Genomic DNA, 22805 nt, shown 5'->3' with positions numbered 1-22805 from the left:
TATTTTTTTCTCAAAATTCAAGCCAGAATTGTTCCAAATTTTGTTGAGAATTGCTCCACTTTATAAGATCTAAGATATTTTTTTACCCCCAAAAATCCCCCCAAATAAATGTTACCCCTAAAAATCCCCCTCAACGTGTAAAAAACCCCTAAATTTGGGGAGAAAACCCCCAACCTGGCAACACTGCTTTTAGGTCATATTATCTAAGTCCTTTGCGGTCAAGTTCTCCCATTTTGTAGAAATAGCATTTTTCCCTTGTTGGTGCGAGTTAAAAATATTTAAAACGACACATTTATAATTCAAGTGATATGTATTCTACCACAGTTGGTAGAATTCTACCAAAAATGGTAGATTTTTTACTGTGTGCTAGATTGGTAGAATTCTTGATGTGTTGGTATATTTTGCAAACTATTCCTCGCCATCTAAGAGATACTTCACAAATTTTGACAAAATTTAGTCTAAGAATAAAATTTTGACAAAATTTTCTTTAAAGGCCGGTATGCACCTCTAGCGAAATTTTCGGTAGCAAAAATTTATTTAAGTCTACAACAAAAAAAAAAAAAAAACAGGGCTGTGTACACAAATTTTAAACCAGCTAATCGCTTTTAAAAATTGTTAATATATGTTCCAAATATTCCTCAAATAAATTGTTTATTATTTACAGACCTTTTAAAACTTTTACGCACACAATGATTGTAATAAATTAAATGTTTGCTGCCAAAATATGCTTTTGACAACCCTGTTATTTTCATTAGAGGTGCGTACCAGCTTACGAAATTAAACGCTACCGAAAATTTCGTTAGCATAAATAGCAATGCATTTCTTATGGGAATGAAATTTTTCGCTAGAGGTGCATACCGGCCTTGACAACATTTCCTATAAGAATAAAATTTTGACAAAATTTTCTATAAAAATAAAATGTTGACAAAATATTAGCTAAGAATAAGATTTTGACAAAATTTTGTCTGAGAATAAGATTTTGATAAAATTTTGTCTAAGAATAAAATTTTGAAAAAATTTTGTGTAAGAATAAAATTTTTTCTAAAAAAAAAATTTTGAAAAAAAAGTTTTTGACAAAATTTTCTCTAGGAATAAACTACTGAAAAAGTTTTCTAGAGGAATAAATGTTGACAAAATTTTCTATAGGAATAAAATTTTGATAAAATTTCCTATAGAAAAAAATTCTCTATTGAAATGAAATTTTGACAAATTTTTGAATAAAAATAAAATTTTAACTAAATTTTCTATAAAGTCAATATTAAGTCAACATCTTTAAAAATGAGAATCCTCCTTTTAGGTCATATTATTGGTAGAATTCGTGATGTTTTGGTAGATTTTTGTCTAGATATAAAATTTTACCAAAATTTTCCCTAAGAATAAAATTTTGACAAAATTTTCTCCAAGAATAAAATTTTGACAAAATATGTTCTAGGAATAAAATGTTGACAAAATTTTCTATAGGAATAAAATTTTGACAAAATTTTCTATAGAAAAAAATTTTGAAAAATTAACACATACAGGGTGGCTGATATTGAATTGGCTATCTTTGGCACGAATTATGGCCTTCAAAAGGCTCACAAAATCATCGCACGCAACACGAAAATAGCTCTGCGGTATTTGGGCTCGGAGATGCGCCGTCTTGAGATGATTGATACCTTCGTGCTCCAAGAGCAAACCACCAACGATTTGAAATCATGAAATTTTGGTGGCCATCGAGTGGTAGAAATGTAGCGAGAAACCTCCGTTTCTCCTCTGTCATTCTTGGTTGACGCGTGGTGAGTGCGATTCCTGTTGGTCCATTGTCTGTGGCCGATAATATTCGGAATGTCTTCTTGACCTCGATAGCCACTGTTTTTTTTTTTTGTTTTGTGTATAATGCTCCACACAGTACCCTCATTTATTAAACGATGGTATTAAAATGTATCGCACTCAAAAAAAAGTCTACTTGGATCCAAAGATTTTGACCTTCCCTTAAGGATTTTGGTATTGATTCCGAGCCAACGATGCCGCTTCTTTAAAATAAAGACATTTTTTACGAACCTCCCTGGCTTTAAATGAGTTCATCGAGTTTTTATTTTCTTTTTCATCGAGTTTTTATTTTCTTTTTGCGATATATTAATAAAGGTATTTATGTACAAAGAAATTCCAATTTCAAAATCCAAATTATACCACGTACTTCAAAGTAAAAACTGTTTTCTTAATGCTAAAAAAACTCTAAACTAAAGATGCAAATCCTTAAAATAAGTCTTAGCCTATATTTGAGCGTTTTTATCTTAAATTTAAAAATTCAATATGTCAGTTGAGTTAAAGACGATTTCTTTAAATTAAAAATGGTTTTCTTTATTTTAAGTAAAATTTGCCTTACTTCAAGGATCTACAACTTCAGCAGAGAGATGCAGAATTTCAAGATTTGTGTCCTAAATATAATGAAAACCATTTTTGAAGCAAGGATTATAAACTTTCTCTTAATTAAAATGTCATTGTTTTAAATAATTTTGTCCTTAGCGTTGTGTAAATTTTGAGTCCCAAAATTTAAGTTGCATAATCTTCCTCATTAGGTCAATATTTTTTTCAGTGCGTAAAGTAACTCTACGTGGTCTTAGTAAATTCTGTATTTGTCAAAGCTATACTGGTTGGAATTTAATCACATTTTTGATTACCGATTAAAATTAGGTAAAGTTTTTAATTGATCCATAACTAAGACTCGAAAGTCGAAAAGATATATTTCTACGAAGTGGGAAAGGCGGTTGAAGTAGACTTTTGCAAACATTGCAATTTTTCTGGATAGTTTTATAGTTGATTGACTATCACATCACATATAATTTTGTGTGATGAAAAACCCTTATGCCTCCCATTAAATCTATTTCTTTGAATTTTGTGATCTTGATTAAATTAAGCATTTGTAATATTTTATAAAATTTATTTTTTGTATAAAAAATATTGTAAAAAAAGTGAAACTATTATAGTACAAACTAAATTATTTATCAACTATGCCTACTTGCCACCCCCACCATTCCCCGCTGGTTTGTGACCTCCAGAACTTCCGGCAAACAGAGAATGGGAAGCGCCCGAGGCACCTCCCGATGCACCTAAAGATGCATTTAGAATTAAACTTACAACACTACCCACAATATGAGAGGCAATATGTTTGATAAAGGCTGATGAATCGGATCCACCTTTATCATTACTGGGTTTGTCTTTGTCCTTACGTTCGGATGATTCCTCACCGGAGCCTTTACGATTTTTTGCCTCCATAAAACTGCTGACAACATTCTGAAGGAATATTAAAGGCTTAGGGGGTTCATCGTCATCTTCAGGATCCTAAAAAAGATATGAACACATTTTTAGAATTTCTCATACAAGAAGTGTATAATTTCAATGGATAAATGGATCAAGAAAGGTGGGGTTTAAGGTATTAGTTTAAAGCTAAAGGATTAGTAGTAACAAATTTTTATGAGAAATAAGAATGAAAAAAAAAAATGTATATACTGCACTCAATGAAGCCACCACTGTGCCCAGGAAGTTGCCTATGAATTGTCCATTGTTTATCTATAAGAAACAAAAAATAAATTATTTTATTATTTTTGTTTTAATTTGGCTAATACGTACAGCTCCTCCTCCGCCGGATAGACCATCCAGCGCTGTGCCTACATATATACCCAGGACTGTGCCAAAATTTCTGTTGCCCTATAAAAGTTGAAGATGATTTCCTTTTACTTCATATATTCAAACAAATTTCACTGTTGACATTTTTCATACCGCTAATAAACCCGAAATTAAGGAAGTTGCTGAACTTAAAAGGCTTTCAATATCCAAACCACCAGGCTGTTGCGAATAAATGGAAAACATACAATGCTTATATACTTAAAAACGTTTAGGAGGCCTAATACTTACTCCAAACAATTGTGAAATGACTCCCGTTAAAGCTCCTATCAATGCCCCCACATCAGAGCCACCTTCGCCCTAGGAAAATGTTTAGTCATAATGTTAAGTCTTTCATTCATTCATTTTAAATGGAATATTTTAGGGGAGGCATTTCTACTATATTTCACTTACTCCACTCAAACTGGTTATGATGCCCACCAAACCACCACCACCTCCTCCTCCTTGGTCTCCATTGCTACTGCTGTTATCTAATATTTCGGGTGAACCTTCTTCCTGCTTTGCCAGAGTCATGTTGGCGCTCCCGTTTTCTGCTGCCATTGTTGTTGTATTGGCCATAACTTCAATGGCTGCTGTAGCCTCAGCAATACTGTTAGTTTCAATAACATTCTTTCTTAGACAAAAAATTACATTTCAATTTAGATTTGCGGTAAGCAAAGTAGATTTGTCTTTATTGCATAAATTTTTACAGTTTGTTTTGTATGGCACAATGTTAGATATGATTTTGAGGTTAACAAAGGAAGTTTGAAGTTAGTATACCCCAACCTTTCCATTTAAACACCATGTGCGTTTGAGAAACTTATGGTTAAATTCAGTACTTACATTTGATGCCAGCAACAAATCATCATCTTCAAAAGAATCGTCGTCATTTCCATTTTCGTCACTATTTCCATCTGATACGAGATTATTGCGAAAGTCATCCTAGGGGAAATAAATTAAGTTTGTTTCTTAAGTCTTTCGTTTTGCTCTACTGTGTTGCAATATTTATCGCATAAAGGGTTTTCAATCAAATAGACTCAAAAATTAAAGGTTGAATACATATTACATTTATCGCATTGAATCATTCCCTATTTGCGATATATTAACAAGTAAGGAAAGTCTAAAGTCGGGCGGGGCCGACTATATTATACCCTGCACCACTTTGTAGATCTAAATTTTCGATACCATATCACATCCGTCAAATGTGTTGGGTGCTATATATAAGGTTTGTTCCAAATACATACATTTAAATATCACTCGATCTGGACAGAATTTGATAGACTTCAACAAAATCTATAGACTCATAATTTAAGTCGGCGTGGAACACATGGAAAATATGGAAACATTTAAATCTGAAGCAATTTTAAGGAATCTTTGCAAAATTTTATTTATGATTTATCGCTCAATATATATGTATTAGAAGTTTAGGCAAATTAGAGTAATTTTTAGAACTTTTCGACTAAGCAGTGGCGATTTTACAAGGAAAATGTTGGTATTTTGACCATTTTTGTCGAAATCAGAAAAACATATATATGGGAGCTATATCTAAATCTGAACCGATTTCAACCAAATTTGTCACGCATAGCTATAATGCTAATTCTACTCCCTGTGCAAAATTTCAAGTAAATCGGAGTAAAAAATTGGCCACTGTGGTCATATGAGTGTAAATCGGGCGAACGATATATATGGGAGCTATATCTAAATTTGAACCGATTTCAATAAAATTTGGCACACTTGACTACACTACTAATTGTACTCCTAGTTCATAATTTAAACGAAATTGGGGTAAACTCCTGACTTCTGGGACCATATTTGTCCATATCGGGCGAAAGATATATATGGGAGCTATATCTAAATCTGAATCGATTTTAATACAATTTGGCACACTTGACTATAGTACTAATTGTTCTTCTTGCGCAAAATTTTAAGCAAATGAGGGTAAAACTCTGGCTTCTGGGGCCATATAAGTCCACATCGGGCGAAAGATTTATATGGGAGCTATATCTAAATCTGAACCAATTTCAATAAAATGTGGCACACTTGGCTATAGTACTAATTGTTCTTCTTGTGCATAATTTTAAGCAAATTGGGGTAAAACTCTGGCTTCTGGGGCCATATAAGTCCATATCAGGCAAAAGATATATATGGGATCTATATCTAAATCTGAACCGATTTTTTCCAAAATCAATAGGGTTCTATTCTGGGCCAAAACACATACCTGTGCGAAATTCGATTGGACTAAAACTGCGACCTAGATTTTGGTCACAAAAATGTGTCCACAGACAGACGGACATGGCTATATTGACTCAGGAGCCCACCCTGAGCATTTTTGCCAAAGACACCATGTGTCTATCTCGTCTCGTTCTGGGTGTTGCAAACATATGCACTAACTTATAATAACATACCCTGTCCCACAGAGTGGCGCAGGGTATAACCAAGCAATTTACGAACAAATAAATGTCAGTATAAAAATCCACATCCTTTAAGATCATTTTGCTCTTTACTTTCAGGTAAATTTTCTTTACTTTGGTTTTCAAAATAATTGATTCCATTTTTTGTTATCTGCAAGCAATTTTATAGGATGGTTCTGATTCACGAGGCAGTTATTTTGGAGCTTATGATTTAAATGTGGGCTAAAATGATATCTTGCTCTTCTTTAAAATTAAATTGGGATGTATACGAGGGTAGTTCGGAAACTTCTTAGCCTAGCACAAAAGGCGCGGTATAAACAGAAAAAACTGAAGTGTTTTGGAAACTTCCATCTCTGTTATGAACACATGTTAAATTTTGTTTCGATCTGGCAACTCCTTCATATAGAAACAGATGTTCAAAAAAAAAAAACGCATCCGGAATTAAATATTTACATAAAAAAGGTTTATCGGGACAAGAAATTCATAATGATATGGTGAATGTGTTAGGTAAAAGTGCTCCTTCATAGACAACAGTAAAAAATTGAGTTGCTGAATTTAAACGTGGTCGTACAAGCATTGAAGATGAACCACGTATTGGATGTCCAAATACAGCAACAACAACAGAAATTTTAGCCAAAGTGCATGATATGGTATTAAATGATCGACGAATAAAAGTGCGTGAAATTGCTAATATCATGGGCATCACAGTCGATCAGAAACGCATAGGAATGAACATTTCTCAAGCTTGTTTGGATCGTTTTAAGCGAAATAAAATGGATTTTAAGCGTCGTTTCATAACTGTTGATGAGACATGGATGCACCACTATACTCCAGAGACAAAAGAACAATCCCCAAAGAAGGCAAAAACAATTAAATCGGCTGGTAAGGTTATGACAACGGTTTTTTGGGACTTCAAAGGTATTTCATTGATTGGCTATCTGCAAAAGGGTAAAACAATAAATTCAGGGTGCTATTGCAACCTTTTCGATCAATTAAATGTACAAATTCGATAAAAACGTCCTGGCTTACAACACAAAAAAAATTTTTTTTCATCAAGACAAGAGTGTTTTAACAAGGGCTAAAATCAACGAATTAAAGTACGAGTTGCTTGACCACCCATCTTATTCTCCTGATTTAGCTCCCAGTGACTTTTACTTGTTCTCAAATCTAAAAAAATTCCTTGCTGGCAAGCGTTTTACCTCAAATGAAGATGCAATTACAGTTGCAAACCACTATTTTGAAGACCTTGAGGAAAACTATTTTAATAAAAGGATAGAATTGCTAGAAAAGCGTTGGACTAAGTGTATTGAAGTTTCAGGAGATTATATTGAAAATTAAAAATATTTTTGAAAAACAAACTATTCTCATTCATTGATAGGCTAAGAAGTTTCCGAATCGCCCTCGTAGACGATTAAGAGGTCAAATCGGGAGATCGATCTGAATGATGGAAATACCAAAACATGGATCAATACACACCATATTCGGTACACTTTTTTGTGGACTCAAAATACCTCTAGATTTTGAAATTCAAGCAAATCTTATAAAAATTGCGGTGTTAGAAGTCCATGAAGTCAAATCATTAAATCGGGTTTTATGGGGGCTATATCAAATATGAGAACCGAATCAAACCATATTCGGCACCACAATACCTCTAAATTTTGAAATTCTGGCATATCGGATAAAAATTTAAATCAAATCGGGAAATCGGTTTGTATGGGGCTATATCAAAATCTGGACCGATATTGCCCCTGTTCGAACTTCACCTGCCTGCAGACATAACACAAGTTTAAGTTTTATATAGTCGGAAATCGATATTTCGATATATTCCAAACGGAATGACAAACTTATTATAACCCCATCAACATTCTATGGTGGTGGGTATAAAAAAATTCATTTTTTACTTTTCCCTCAAGAGATCACAATTTTCTCCATGATATTGAATTTACGAAAACCTACATCTACTTATATTTTTTGTTGCAGATTTTATGTAATTCGGTTAAGTTGTGTTGATTTAGTGTGAAACGCGCAAAAGGACAGTTAGAAACCGCCGTGGTGAAATGGTTAGCATGCCCGACTCATGGTTTCAATCCCAGCAATACCCCTCCGAGTAATGCTGGTGACATTTCTGAGTGTTTCAAAGCTTCGGCTATAAAAAGGAAGTATCTTGTCATTGAACTAAACATAGAATCGGGCAGCACTCATTGACGAGAGAAAAAGTTCACCACTGTGGTGTCACAATGGACTGAATAGTTTTAGTGAGCCTGAAAAATCGAGCTGCCACTATACCTAACATAATTTTCGTCCAATTTTAAGCAATCAGGAAAATTTTATTTCGAGAAATGTCGGGCAATACTACCCCATCCTATTTGTGCACATCATATACATATAATTTCCCATTAAATGGGAAAATGAAAGTTTAACATTGAGTTTAAAGTTGCTACCTGAAGTAGGCATGTATCGAGAAGATCACGATCGTCAATTGTTATCATCCTTTTGGGAGATAATACATCCCATTCCCTTAACTGTTGATTTAACATCATTGTCGAATGAGCCAATGATCCAGCCGAACCAAAGTGCCGTTAAACATGGTCAAGAGGCATGTTTAACCTCTTGACCATCAAAAATACCACAATTTAAGTATTTTATATATGTGGTACGTCCGTACACCCAGAGAAGGAATATGATCACCTCAAATATGTTTGAAGAACAAAATGTTATTTTTGGACGAGGAACATGTAACATGTTTTTCGGAAACATGCTCCATGTTCCCCGTCCAAAAATAATATTTTGCTCTTGAGACATGTTTGAGGTGATTAAGGTCTATAATCATCGTGTAGGGAGCTTACACAATAATTAAATTCCAATTTGGGGTATCATATACTGTAAAACTTCTCAAACACTCTAAAACCCAGATACCTCTCAAAAGTAAACAATTGTCGTTTGCTATATTAACACATTAAAATTAACTTCGCATAACTAGACATCTCCCAAATGTGGATACAAATTAGGCTACTGTGGATGTCCACATTTCAGAGGATTCACCTCTTTTCGGTGAAAATGAATTATTTTTTAATTGTACTCTTTGCAAGAATCATAGTTCACAATCTTACCTCCGAGGAGGAGGTGGCTTTAATTTGTCGTATTGTAGCCGGTTCCTCTATATCGGCATTACGTTTTCGTACGATTTTAGTGGCTTTTGCCAAAAGGCCATTTGAATCAGCATGATCAATTAGGTAATCCAAAGTATCGTCGATTTTATCATCAACAACATGTTTCATTAAATTCATTTGTTGCAAAATATGTCGCCTTAACTGGGCAACTTTTTTGCCTACATTCACATCATTGAGGTCTTCCGTATCATGCGTTGATTTATTTTTCAACTCTGCGGCAATATTTTGTATTTCTTTATTGAATGTTTTTACATCTTTTGATTTTGTTGCTAAATCCATGGATTTTGTTAAAATCTCTAAAGCTTTTTGATCTCTATTTAATTGTTCTTCGATTCGATCAATTTTAGGTAAAATACTTTTTCTATCATCCATATTTGTATTGTGGACCAAATCTGTTACAGCCTCAATTAAATGACGTTCCATTTGTTGTTCGGCATGTTTGGCTCCATTTAAAATTCCAATGGTGGTTATAGCACGTAATTCTTCTCGTGGTAATTTCGATTCGAGTTTTTTATAGGCTGCCATAGCCTGTAGATAATAGGGATTTAGTTTGGCTTGCAAGGATTTTTTCATAGGCGCGGATGTGATTATATCGGCACAAATGATCAATGTTAAAAATAGTATGGCTATGCAAGGTTTACGCATTTTCTTCTGTTTGTATTTCACTGTCACTTCTGATTAATATTTTCGTTAGGTGTATTTAGTTGAGTGGAATCTTTTGAACCGTTCACATGAATTTTCCGTCTTAAACTATTTCCCTCAATGAATTTCCTCAAACCTTTATAGCAAATATGCTTGATTGATTATGAATTGGAAAATGGACATTGAGGGCGTAGCCCCTAGACTTGCTATGCTTTTGATTTTGAATATTTCATTTAAGGTTCAATTGTCCCATTGATGATATATTAAGTGTTACACATATTTCGTTTTGATTATGGCTATCTTATCGACTTTTACATCATTTCAATGTGTGTTAAAACAATACATACAATATACAGTGGATTCAAACTGTTGCAATACATTTTTTTTGTTTCTTTTTAAAAGGGTCCTTGTCCTTTTAGAGAAATTAGAACAACAACGATTGGAGAAATTAGCACAAAAATTATTAAATATTAGCTGATAGCCTAAGTCGCTAATGCTAGATTTTTCTCTATTATTCTTATATTTACTATAAGTTTAATAAATAAATAAATAACAATAAATAATTTTTAAATAATTTCCGCATGAGCTGTCACTTTGGTTCTTATAAGACTATATTGATTTATGTTTAAGTTTCCAGCTAACTCTGGGGGCATATATAAGCAAAAATTATTCTTTCCTCCCAAACGAAATTTTAGACAAACAAAGTTCGTTTCTCATTTGCTTTTCGCTGTAAGGAAGTTTATTTGGAAGAAAAGTATATACATTTTGTGATAATCGTTTTTCTTTTCTACGATGTAAAAACAATTTCATAAAGGCTAACTCAAAAAAAAATTTTTTCTGGCTAATTGCATTTTCCCTCACATCTTTCTCACTTCCATGAAGTTTTTTGTTCTTAGCACCTTTTTTTTGTAATACAAACAACGTATAAGAAATTATACGATTTTATAAATTTTTAAATTTTTTTTTTACCTTTCGCCTGGACGGAGAATCGAACCGCGGACCATGCAAGTTGTAAGCCAACTCACTATCCACTGAGCTATGTAGCTGTTATTGTCATCAATAGAAAATTATCCATATAAGTTATATTTATATAGCATAGCTTGCGGAGCCCACGAGCCGATTAAACAAACTTTATTTAACAGAAACATACATTTAGTTGGGCACCGTGGAGCAGTGGTTGCTACGTCCGCCTTGTATATGTTCGCAAGATTCGGAAAAGATATTAAACATTACATGCTCCTATATTATATTTTACTGTAAAATGTGTCTTATTAAAGACTTAAAGTCAGAAAAGAACAGTGCTTGATATAAACCAAATGGACTGTGTTTTTGGTTCAAAAATAATTTTTATACCCTGCGCCACACCGTGGAACAAGGTATTATAAGTTAGTGCATATGTTTGCAACACCCCGAAAGAGACGAGATAGACACATGGTGTCTTTGGCGATAATGCTCAGGGTGGGTCTCGACAACCTAGCCATGTCCGTCCGATTTAGATATAGCTACCATATATATCTTTCGCCCGATTTTCCGTCATATGACCACAGAGGTCAAAGTTGTAGACCGATTTATGAAATTTCGCACAGGGAGTAGAATTAAAATACTAAGTATGCATGTAAAATTTGGTTGAAATCGGTTCAGATTTCTATATAGCTTCCATATATATGCTTTTCCGGTTTGGGCAAAAATGACCAAAATACCCCCATTTTCCTTATAAAATCGCCACTGCTAAGCCGAAAACTTGTAAATGTGACTCAAATTTTCCTTTATTTCTAATACATATCTATCGACCGATAAATCATAAATACACTTTTGTTTCAGATTAAAATGATTTCCATATTTTTTTACTAACATAGTGTAGCATCCCAGGGCATTAGCAGACTTAAATTTTAAGTCTAATGATAATAAATTTTGTTCAGATGGAGTCAGATTTAAATGTATGTATTTGGGACAAAAACCCACCACATTTGACGGATTTGATATAGTATCGAAAATGTGGATTTACACAGTGGTGCAGGGTATAATATAGTCGGCACGCCCGACTTTAGACTTTCCTTACTTGTTTTTAAATAAAAAAACGTCAAAATGTCGAAATGTAAATAATCGAATTTGGCAGCCCAGATTGTACCTGCCTTGAACTCCGTACAGCGCTAAAGATATTTTCACAATTTTTATACCCTAAACCACATAGAGGTCAGGGTATAATAACTTTGATCTGCCAAAAAATGTGCCTACCAGAAATATTGGTTTTAGACCCCATAAAATATATACCGATCGACTCAGAATCACCTCCTGAGTCGATCTAGCGCTTGATTTCCGTCCGTCCATCTGCCCATGTATTTGTTGTTCACATGTATTTATTGAATTTGGAAGAAATCGGATCAAATTTAGATATTGATCCCATATATAAGTATAGCCCGATTTCGACAAATGGGTCACGTTGCGCTTTTTTTCAAACGGATCGTCACCAAATTTGGCAAAAAGTAATCTTTTTCATCGCCCTTCAAGTCTGCAAAATTTCATGCAAATCGGTTCAGATTTAGCTATAGCTCGCATATATATGTACAGCTCGATTTTTCTAAATTTGGTCATAAAACCCTTCTTTATCAACCCATCTTACTCAAAGTTGGCTAAATGTATTCTTCTATAGCACTAACTATATGTGCAAAAAATCATCGAAATCGGTTCAGATTTAGCTATAGCTCCCATATATATGTACCGCCCGATTTTTCTAAATTTGGCCATTAAACCCTTATTTATCAACCGATCTTACTCAAAGTTGGAAAGATCCAGTCCTCTATAGTACTAACGGTATGTGCAAAATTTCATTGAAATCGGTTCAGACGTAGATATAGCTCCCATATATGTATCGCCCGATTTCGAAAAATTCGCCCCTAATAACCTTATGTTTGACCATAGAGGCCTCATTTCTTAACTGATCTTACTCAAATTTTGCACAAGGTAACCTTTTGTGGTATTTATCAAACCCGCAAAATATTATGCAAATTGGTTCAGATTTAGATATAGCTTCCATATATATGCATCGCTCCATTTTATCAAATTTGGCCATAATACTCTTATTTATTAACCAATGTTACTCAAATTTCAAATTTTGATGCACTAGCCGATCGTATTTATACGTACTTGTAGCTCTTACATAAGAATATTGCTCGATTTTTACAAATTTGGATTTATTACCCACACTACTTGAGCGATTTTCTCTTTTTAATAATGGACTCAATATTAGTGGCATACTAACTCCGTAGGTGCAATATCAACTACAGCCAGTGTTGCTAGAAGTAGGGGAAATTACCTATATGTATGGTTTTCTAATATTTAGCGTCTTGTAGGGATGTAGGAACATTTTCACTCAACACAATTTGTAATAATTTTTACATTTTGGTGGCTCAGCAACAACAGTTACTACTCGTGCCAAAAAAAAATCTAACAAAATTTGAAGATTACCACAAATCTACCAAACAAATATTTCTATAGAATTTTTGTCATAACTTTATTCCTGTAGAAAATTTTGTCATCATTTTATTTCTATAGAAAATTGTGTCAAAATTGTATTTCTATAGATTTTTTTTTCAAAATATTATTTCTATAAAAAATTTTCTCAAAATTTTATTTCTATGGAATTTTTTCTCAAAATTTTATTTCTATTGAAAAATTTCTCACAAAATTTTGTTTATAGAAACTTTTTCCAAAATTTTATTTCTATAGAGATTTAACAAAAAAAAAAATACTATTTTTGGTAGTATTCTACCAACTGTGGCAACCGTGGTTTATATACGTTCATATTCAAGATAATAAAGTACTTAGAACCATTTTTGTTTTGTAGGGAAAATTGTTTGGGAATGTATGGGAAAGTAGGAACTTTTTCGTCCTTGTAGGGTAAACCGAACATTTTCCCTGGCAACACTGAGTATTAGCTATGGTCAGATTGAGACAAAGCACCCATAAACAGGTATGTAAAATTTTCTAAAATAAACATACATTTTCTTTCACGGTAGATTCACTATTTTTGGGTATAGATTTTCATGGCAAAATTCGACTAATCGATTATTCGATTCACAGATCCCAAGGCTAACACCATCGATTCCCGGGAATGGTCTCATCCCAAATATCTTATACTAGGGACGTATCAATAAAACAAACTAATAGTGACAAGCACATTCGATTAAGTGGGAGATCTTCCTGGCATATTTCGGTGGGTTCAAATATTGAAGTTTCTAATGTAAGTTTCTATGTAGACTTTAAATTTGGGAGGATGTGGGTTAGACGAAAATAGCCCTTATGGACATTCGAAAATCTATGTCGTTTAATAATTTAATTGAGTTCATACTTGTATCATTCTGTTTAATTATTGCTTAATACAAAAGTGTAAAAAATATTTTTTGTAAATTAATTATCATGTTTAATTATTTTTATTTGCATATTTATTTATTAACTAAAATAATTTCAATTATAAAATTAATATGTAAATATTAGTTGGTAATTAAAACTTTCGAACATTTCGAAGTATCTTTTTCAATATGTTTGATGTTAGATTAAAAATTTCAGCGCATTGCATATATTTAGCCACTGTTCGTTTTGCCAAATTTAATTGGATATTAGACTAAATTCCAACTAAATAATGTGGTAGATAAATTATGTATGTGATATTACCCCAATTATTGTTAATCTCAATTACATTCAATTATTAGTATTGGCATTTTAATGGACTGTTTAAACGTTCAGTCATTTGTCAGCCCTCCGGAAATGTCTATCTCTTGGTTTTTGTACAAATAAAAGTTTATTTCCTTTTCAAGCTCATCGTTTGTGTAGACAATACTGTAAAGATGTAATAAAGTGTTTTGTTAGGTTCGTTGTTGTATTAAAAGTAGTTTAGTTTACAAAAAAAAAACTTATTTCAATTGTCTATGATTTGACTCTGGGTATAGAGGTTAGAGTATTTGGTTTTGATTGTCTGTTTATGGGGGTTTATTTCACATCCGTCGTTACGCTTATTTAACCTTTCAAGTGCATTTAAGATGGTTTAACTTCCATATCGTCATCATAATACAGGCTATCTTAAAATCAGTTGGTTTTTTACTTGGTCTGTCAGTCAGTTTTTAGCTTCGCCAGTCTATCTTCAGGTCTACCTGTATAACTTTTGAGGGATAGCTTGCTGACTGGCTGGATGGATGAATGGACGCATGGGTGAGATATGACATAATATTCGTGGGTCTCATTTTCTTGTTTTGACTGTTAGGTTGATTACATTTACTCCTCCGTATTTGAGGGGTGATCTATTGCGTGGCAATTATATCATATTATGGTCTAGTTTTATTGCCTCCAAATGCAACTTGAGTTTATGATGATTAAAAGAAGAAGTAGAAGGCAAAGATACAGTTTGTTTATGTTGTTGTCTTTAGTAATAATTAATTTAAACTTGAATTTAAAAATAAATAGTTAACACAATGAACATTGATTATTGTTAATGACCTTTGATTTTATCAGAGTATTCGGAGATTCCAACTGTAAGAGAAGTTTGCCATGGTATTTCCAATTGCGTTTTTAGAATGCAATTGTGTTTGTCATAAATACTGAATATTTGATGTGGTGAAAAGTATCACAAAAAACTTTGTACTGAATTTGAAGATGACAAGTTACAATAATTTGATGATACAGTCGTCGTATATATGTGAAAATTGGACCAACACTAAAATCTGAATCGATATGATGGAGATTTTTCTACAAATCTGATTTAACTGCATGTCTAAGATATTCTAAAGTGGATTATATTGTGTTAAGGTCTTAGAAGCTCGCCTACTGAATAAGATCTATATGGCCCTACTTATGAAAATGTGTTGTACATATATAAGGGCGCTGTAAATAAATCCGAAATAATAAGGCTTAGATGCTTCACGTCATGATGGTTTAGCTACACTGAAAAAAGAGTGAATCCATCGAGAAGAAGAATTTTGTTGAATTTTAGAAAATTTAGATTATTTTGTAGAAATTTTTGACTAAACAGTATTACAAACACTGACATCACGCGCATATCACAAAATGCATATCGATAAATTCAAGAAAATTTATTAGACATAATTAATTTTTATCACTTTTTAAAGAAAATTTTATAGTTTAAAGCAAAAAAATTGGAGTTCAAAATTGCAAGTATGTCTTTAGTCCCATACGAAGTTCAAGATGGGCGCATTTGTAGTAAACTTTACAAATTTAAAGAAATAAAGAACTATTTTGTAAGAAAAACGAATTTAGTACGTCTTTATTCTTCATGTGTGTATAATTTTTTCCCGTTCTTAGTTCATTTAACAAACGTTCGCAAAATTATTAGAGTAAAGGAAACTTTCTCCAAACGTAATATTTTCATCAACTAAAATAAAGTTAAATTGGCTTTAGAGGGTTTATTTTTTATACCCTAAACCACATAGTGGTCAGGGTATAATAAGTTTGCTCGGCCAAAAATGTGCCCACCAGAAATATTGATTTTAGACCCCATAAAATATATACCGATCGACTCTGAATAACCTCTTGAGTCGATCTAGCGCTTGGTGTCCGTCCGTCCGTCTGTCCATGTATTTATGTTCACTGGGTTCCGGCCGCAATTATTAACCGATTTGGATGAAATTTGGTACAGGGTGTTTTTTGGGTACAAGGACGAACGATATTGAATTTGGAAGAAATCTGATCAAATTTAGATATAGCTTCCATATATATGTATCGCCCGATTTCGACAAATGGAGTCACGTTGCGCTTTTTTACAAACCGATCGTCATCAAATTTTGCACTTAGAAAACTTTTTCATCACCCTTTAAGTCTGTAAAATTTCATCGAAATCGGTTCAGATTTAGATATAGCTCCCGATTTTCACAAATTTGGCCATAAAAACCTTATTTATTAAGCGATCTTTCTCAAACTTGGCTTACTCTAATCTTTTATGGTACTGACAATGTGTGCTAAAAAGAATCGAAATCGGTTCAGATTTAGATATAGCTCCCATATATATGTATCGCACGATTTTACCAAATTTGGCCGTAAAACCCTTATTTATCAACCGATAGTACTCAAAGTTGGCTAAATGTAATCTTCTATACCTCTAACTGTATGTGTGTAATTTCATCGAAATCGGTTTAGATTTAGATATAGCTCCCATATATATGTATCGCCCGATTTGGTCAAATTTGCCGTAAAACACTTATTTATCAACCGATCATACTCAAAGTTGGCTAAATGTAATCTTCTATAGCTCTAACTGTATGTGCGAAATTTCATCGAAATCGGTTCAGATTTAGATATAGCTCCCATATGCATGTATCGCCCGATTTTGCCAAATTTGGCCGTAAAACCCTTATTTATCAATCGATCGTAACCAAGGTTTGCTAAATGTAATCTTCTATAGCACTAACTGTATGTGCAAAATTTCATCGAAAGTGGTTCAAATTTAGATATAGCTCCCATATATATGTATCGCCCGATTTTGAAAAATTTGCCCCTAATAACTTTATTTTTGACCATTTATTAACTGATCGTACTCAAATTTTACACAAGGTGACCTTCTATGGTATCAATCATACCTGCAAAATATTATACAAATTGGTTCAGATTTAGATATAGGTCCCATATATCGCTCATTTTGTCATATTTGGCCATAATACTCTTATTTATTAACCTATGTTATTCAAATTTAAAATTTGATGTACTAGCTGATCGTATTTAGACTTGTAGCTCTTACATAATAATATTGCACGATGTTTACAAATATTATTACCCACAACTAATTGACCGATTTCCTCTTTTTTAATAATGGACTCAATATTAGTGGCACACTTACTCTTTTGGTGCAAAATAAACTATAGCTCCTAATATTAGACATTTCTGCTCAGATTGTGACAAGACTCCCATAAATATATACCCCCCTGTATGTTCTCCAAAACCTATACCAATGGTACCCCAAAACCTATACCAATAATACTCCACAAATGCTTATGTTTACTAATTCAGTAGGGGTGGTTTAGGGTATGATATAGTTGGCTCCGCCCTTGTTTTGAGTGTACACTGTTAGAAAAATATGTTTTTCATATGTTCCGATATAAACAAAATGTGTTTCGTGCACAATTTTAAAACACAATATATTTAAGTGCAAACATGTAATGTTCCTAAACTAACACAAAATCTTTGGGACATCTATATTAATATGTTAGAATATATTATGTTTGGGGCATGAATGTTTCATAAAAATCGTATGTGTGAATGCAAACATATATAAATTTACAAATTTCGACTAAACATACATATGTTGTGATATTTTAGTCCAAGCGACAGAGAGAGAGAGAGTATAGAGAAAGAAATAGAGATGGAAACCGGGAGAGTTGACGAAAAATATCAACATAACACAGCAAAAGAATCAAAAGAGAAAAATTTCTGTGAAACCGCTTGTATGTTGTTTCGGAAAACTGTTTTATGATAAGGACAAAAATTGAATATGCTTAAGTCTAAATATTATTTAATTTGAATAAAGAGAATAGACATTCGGAACCAAGAGAATAGTCATTTAACAAACAAATAGCATATGTTTTCGCCTTGAGAGCAGCATTTTATGTATGTGTGCACAATTATTATGGGCACAATTTTTTTCTTGGTTCGTTAAAAGAAATCAGGGGTCTTCATAAAAATAACGAGAGGGCACTATACTCTTTTTAGAGTTGGGAGAGTAAAGTGAAATAAAGAGGAAATAGTGAAAAATTACACAGTAAAATGTATAAAAACAAAGTTTAGTTCCTCTTTATTAAGAAGTAGTCCACGAGGAGTTGACGGACACCTTCAAATATAAAAGCGGGCATTAAGTTCGAGTTTTGCAGCTAAAACAATTTAAAAAGTTTATTTTCTTTCAAATGAATTATTAAAGAATAATAAAGGCATTTTAGAGCGATGGTGTTAAATGCTAGTAAAAAAAACTGTTCACGCCTAAATAAATTTATGTTTGTATTATAAAATTATATATGTATGTTTATATTCGACTCCACGTTCTTCTTTTGTTAGAGAGTTTTTGAATTCCTTCCAAATTTTAAAGTTTTAAAGTTAAATACAAAAAAAAACAAAGTTTTCGGTCGGAGCAGGGATTGAACCCACGACCCTTTGCATGCAAGGCAGACATGCTAACCACTGCTCCACGTGGCAAACAAATGTATGTTTCTGTTAAATAATGTTATGTTTGCATGGGCTCGTGGGCGCTGCAAACTATGCTATATAAATATAACTTATAACGATAATTATCTACTGGTGACTATAACAGCTACGTAGCCCAGTGGATAGTGTGTTGGCTTACAAACTGTGTGGTCCTCGGTTCGATTCTCCGTGCAGGCGAAAGGTAAAATTTAAAAAATTTATAAAAGTGAATAATTTCTTCAACATTATTTGTATTACAGAAAAAGGTGCCAAGAACTAAAAAATTTCGTAGAAGTGAAAATTACGAGTATGTTAGGGAATGAGCACAATCGTCTTTGGGAAAAATTCTTCCAAGCATATAATATTTTTGGGCTCAAAACGCTTCCAAACATATATGTTTACATAAAACAAACATATTAATGTTTCGGCAGTATCCAATAATATATGTGCTTCCTGCAAAATATGTTTGGAACATATGTTAAAGAAGCGATTTTTTTTGAGGGTGTAGAGATTACCTTGTACGTCATTTTAATTAGATCAGTAATTTTTCCATACTTGTCGGTCGATACTTATATGTACGAGGGCAGCTTTTCATATATCGGGGTTAGATAAAAAATCAAATATTAACAATCGAAAATCGTTTTATTACTTTTCAAAATATGGTACTTCCCATTAAGATCTATACACGGGAGCCACCGTGGTGCAATGGTTAGCATGCCCGCCTTACATACACAAGGTCGTGGGTTCGATTCCTGCTTCGACCGAACACCAAAAAGTTTTTTAGCGGTGGATTATCCCACCTCAGTAATGCTGGTGACATTTCTGAGGATTTCAAAACTTCTCTAAGTGCTTTCACTGCAAAGTGGAACGCCGTTCGGACTCGGCTATAAAAAGGAGGTCCCTTGTCATTGAGTTTAACATGGAATCGGGCAGCACTCAATGATAAGAGAGAAGTTCACCAAATGTGGTATCACAATGGACTGAATAGTCTAAGTGAGCCTGATACATCGGGCTGCCACCTAACCTAACCTAAGATTGATTGAAGTATCTCCAAAACATACATCCCGAATGCATCAACCGAAATAGTCTATAAACATATATGTGTGTAGAAAGAGAGACCTAGAGAGTATGCTGCAAGTAAAATAATGGAAGTAACCAATTGGCTCCTTAAAAATATATCCACACAAAGAAAATTTCATGAAAATTTTTTACTACCAGTGTATGCCTGAGGTGAAACATAATATTTTTTAACAATACAAACAATATTTTGTTTGGACCAATCCTGAAAATGTATATGCTTGAAGCAAAATGTGTTTGAGGCATATGTTACAGAAGCGATTTTTTTGAGGGTGCAGAACTGATAGTTTTGCGTTGTCCTAGTGGTACCATTGCGACATGTTCAGTTTTTCGAAAAAACAGGATATAATTTTCTTAGAAGTGCTTCGTGCGCGAGCAACTTTTGTTTGATTTGGCTCATCTTCAAACACCCATACAGTCGACTGCTGTACATGAAGTCATAGACGTGTTTTTGAAGTATTTTTTTTCGGCTAATCGTCATGTGCCTGTTTTCGAACGATTGACAAATTGTGTAGCGTCAAATGTTCATGCAATATTGAACGTATGGTGGTCCCACTAATGCTTAAAGTTTTTTTTTTAATCTGACGATAGGTCACAAGACGATTTTGCAATATGAGTTGGCGCACATCATCTATTCTTTCCGGAGCAACAACTGATTTTGGATGACTTTCACAAAATTCTATCTGGAGTAAACTACGAGCTGGTTGAATTCACCATACCATCGATAAAAACTGCCCCATGACGGAAGTTCATTTCTAAAAAAAAAATTAATTAGAATCATCGATGCACAGTTGTATATTTAAAATCAATTACTTCACATATAGGTATATTGGTACAAATAAATCTAAATACGCTAAATGTATGTAATTAGCCCTCTAATGCCCAATCACGCCTTTAGGCGGGCTTCATTTAATAAGGAAGCTTTTAGTAAAACACACCTTAAGACAACCAAAATGGGTAAAGTAAAAAAGAAAACTTAGTTTAAACTGTTCAAGAGGCTGTACAGCATATACTGAATTTTACCGTATACATTTTTTTGTTTAGTTTTCTTGCTTTTGTGTCGTTAACATTGAAAATTTAATCAGCTGACGAAAAATTGGGGCATTAGAGGGTTAGTAGATACAATTTTTTGTCTAGAATCTCTACTTATTGCATCAAAATGTATCCACACCCTGATTCTGAGAGCAAACATTTTTTTTGACGGTGAACATGTATCATGGTTGCCGCAGCCCTCTTATTTTCTCGGACATTTTATACCTGACTTCGACAGCATCAAAAATATATTGTCCTTTTTATGGATATCAATAATTGAATATTCGTGGTGTGAACAAATTGATAATGATGATCGTGCAGATTTGGTAGCTTCTTAAAATCATGGACTATATCGCTGGTTAACCAAAGTTGATTTTTCTGCCCAAGGTAGAACCAGAGTACATAGTGCTGCATAGCTTAAAAATGAGTCGCTATCGTAGGGAAATTAAGAAATACAATTAGAAAGTTACGAGGTATATGTTGGGTATCACTGCTAGAGTTTATAAAACTAATTCCAAAAATTACCCACAATATCATATCACATCAAAAATGGTCCACAGCTATTACCAGATACAAAACGGTAGGTTCAATGACAAGTTAAAAATCACAGCTAATATTGTCATTCCTATCCTACATACAATATATATGCGTTTCTTTTTTAAACCAATTTGAAGCCTACAAAAATATGCCTTCCTTTGATAGTAAATAATTTGTTTTAAAATAAAAATGACATTTGAGAATTCATCAACCGGCATTCGGCTGAGAATACCAAATATCAGTTAGAAATACTAACGGCCATTTTCATGTATCTCCGTTAGACTTTAACTCCCAGTTAACAGAAAGTAAAATCGAAATATCTTCTCTCCGGTTAACTTTAACTGAAAAATTTTTTAGTAGTTAAGTTCCTAACTGGCATATGGAATATATGGACAAGATGACAGACATGTCCATAGTACGGTTTGAAAGTTCGTTAGCTAACGTAGCACTAACGGAGTTTCCTGAAAATGGGGGTAAATGAAATTTATTTAAGGTACTCGTAGGTCATATCTATGGAATTCAAATAATTATTTTCAAAAGAGAGGCAATTAGTTGCTACAACCATTTGTTTGCAATAACAAACGAAAATCTATTGAAATTATAATCAAATGATATTAAAGACAGACAAACGCATGTGATTGAAGTAAATAGATCAGCACAACTGATATTTAATTCTGAGTGTATAATTTTCGTTAGTACAACTGATTTCCAAACAATTTCTTTTCTGTGTGTGTAAAATTACATTATTTGTCACAGCCCTGGGGCTACTGCCATTTGGAGAGAGGAACCGCGTTGTCGCGCGCTGGTTGCTAAATAGTGTTGCCGGCTGTTGTTCTGTCTGTCTGTGGGGCGCGGTTCATTTGGCAACTCAGACTTCTACCAACTGACAAAAAAAAAAAAAAAAAAACAAAACTAAAACAAACGTATCACAAATTGTATAACAATTCCACACGATCTCCACTCGCATTGGTGTGCTGGTATGTCGAATTTCACGTGAATGAAATTTCATTCACACTCACACACATTCACGAAGTAACATGTTTGTTCACGCACGCTCACGCACGCTCACGCGTGCTCACGCACGATATGTTTGGTAGCCACTCACACTCAGGCACGTTCA

General features: G+C 33.4%; 1 protein-coding gene across 1 annotated transcript; it reads right to left on the bottom strand.

The window, feature by feature from the left end:
• Nucleotides 1-2884: 2884 nt before the first annotated feature.
• LOC142229509 (uncharacterized) lies at nucleotides 2885-9950 on the bottom strand. The gene is made up of 8 exons (XM_075300073.1): nucleotides 9164-9950; nucleotides 4486-4584; nucleotides 4057-4272; nucleotides 3895-3963; nucleotides 3760-3825; nucleotides 3610-3687; nucleotides 3490-3549; nucleotides 2885-3321 (listed from the first exon to the last, which is right to left on the bottom strand). The coding sequence occupies exons 1-8, from the start codon at nucleotides 9866-9868 to the stop codon at nucleotides 2995-2997; spliced, it is 1620 nt and encodes a 539-aa protein (XP_075156188.1). The 5' UTR covers nucleotides 9869-9950; the 3' UTR covers nucleotides 2885-2994.
• Nucleotides 9951-22805: the final 12855 nt, after the last annotated feature.

This window comes from Haematobia irritans, chromosome 3 (genome assembly GCF_050003625.1).
Source record: "Haematobia irritans isolate KBUSLIRL chromosome 3, ASM5000362v1, whole genome shotgun sequence".
Classification (NCBI taxonomy): Eukaryota; Metazoa; Arthropoda; class Insecta; order Diptera; family Muscidae; genus Haematobia; species Haematobia irritans.
The sequence above is the reverse complement of the archived record's forward strand: the minus strand, read 5'-3'. Positions and strand labels throughout refer to the sequence as shown.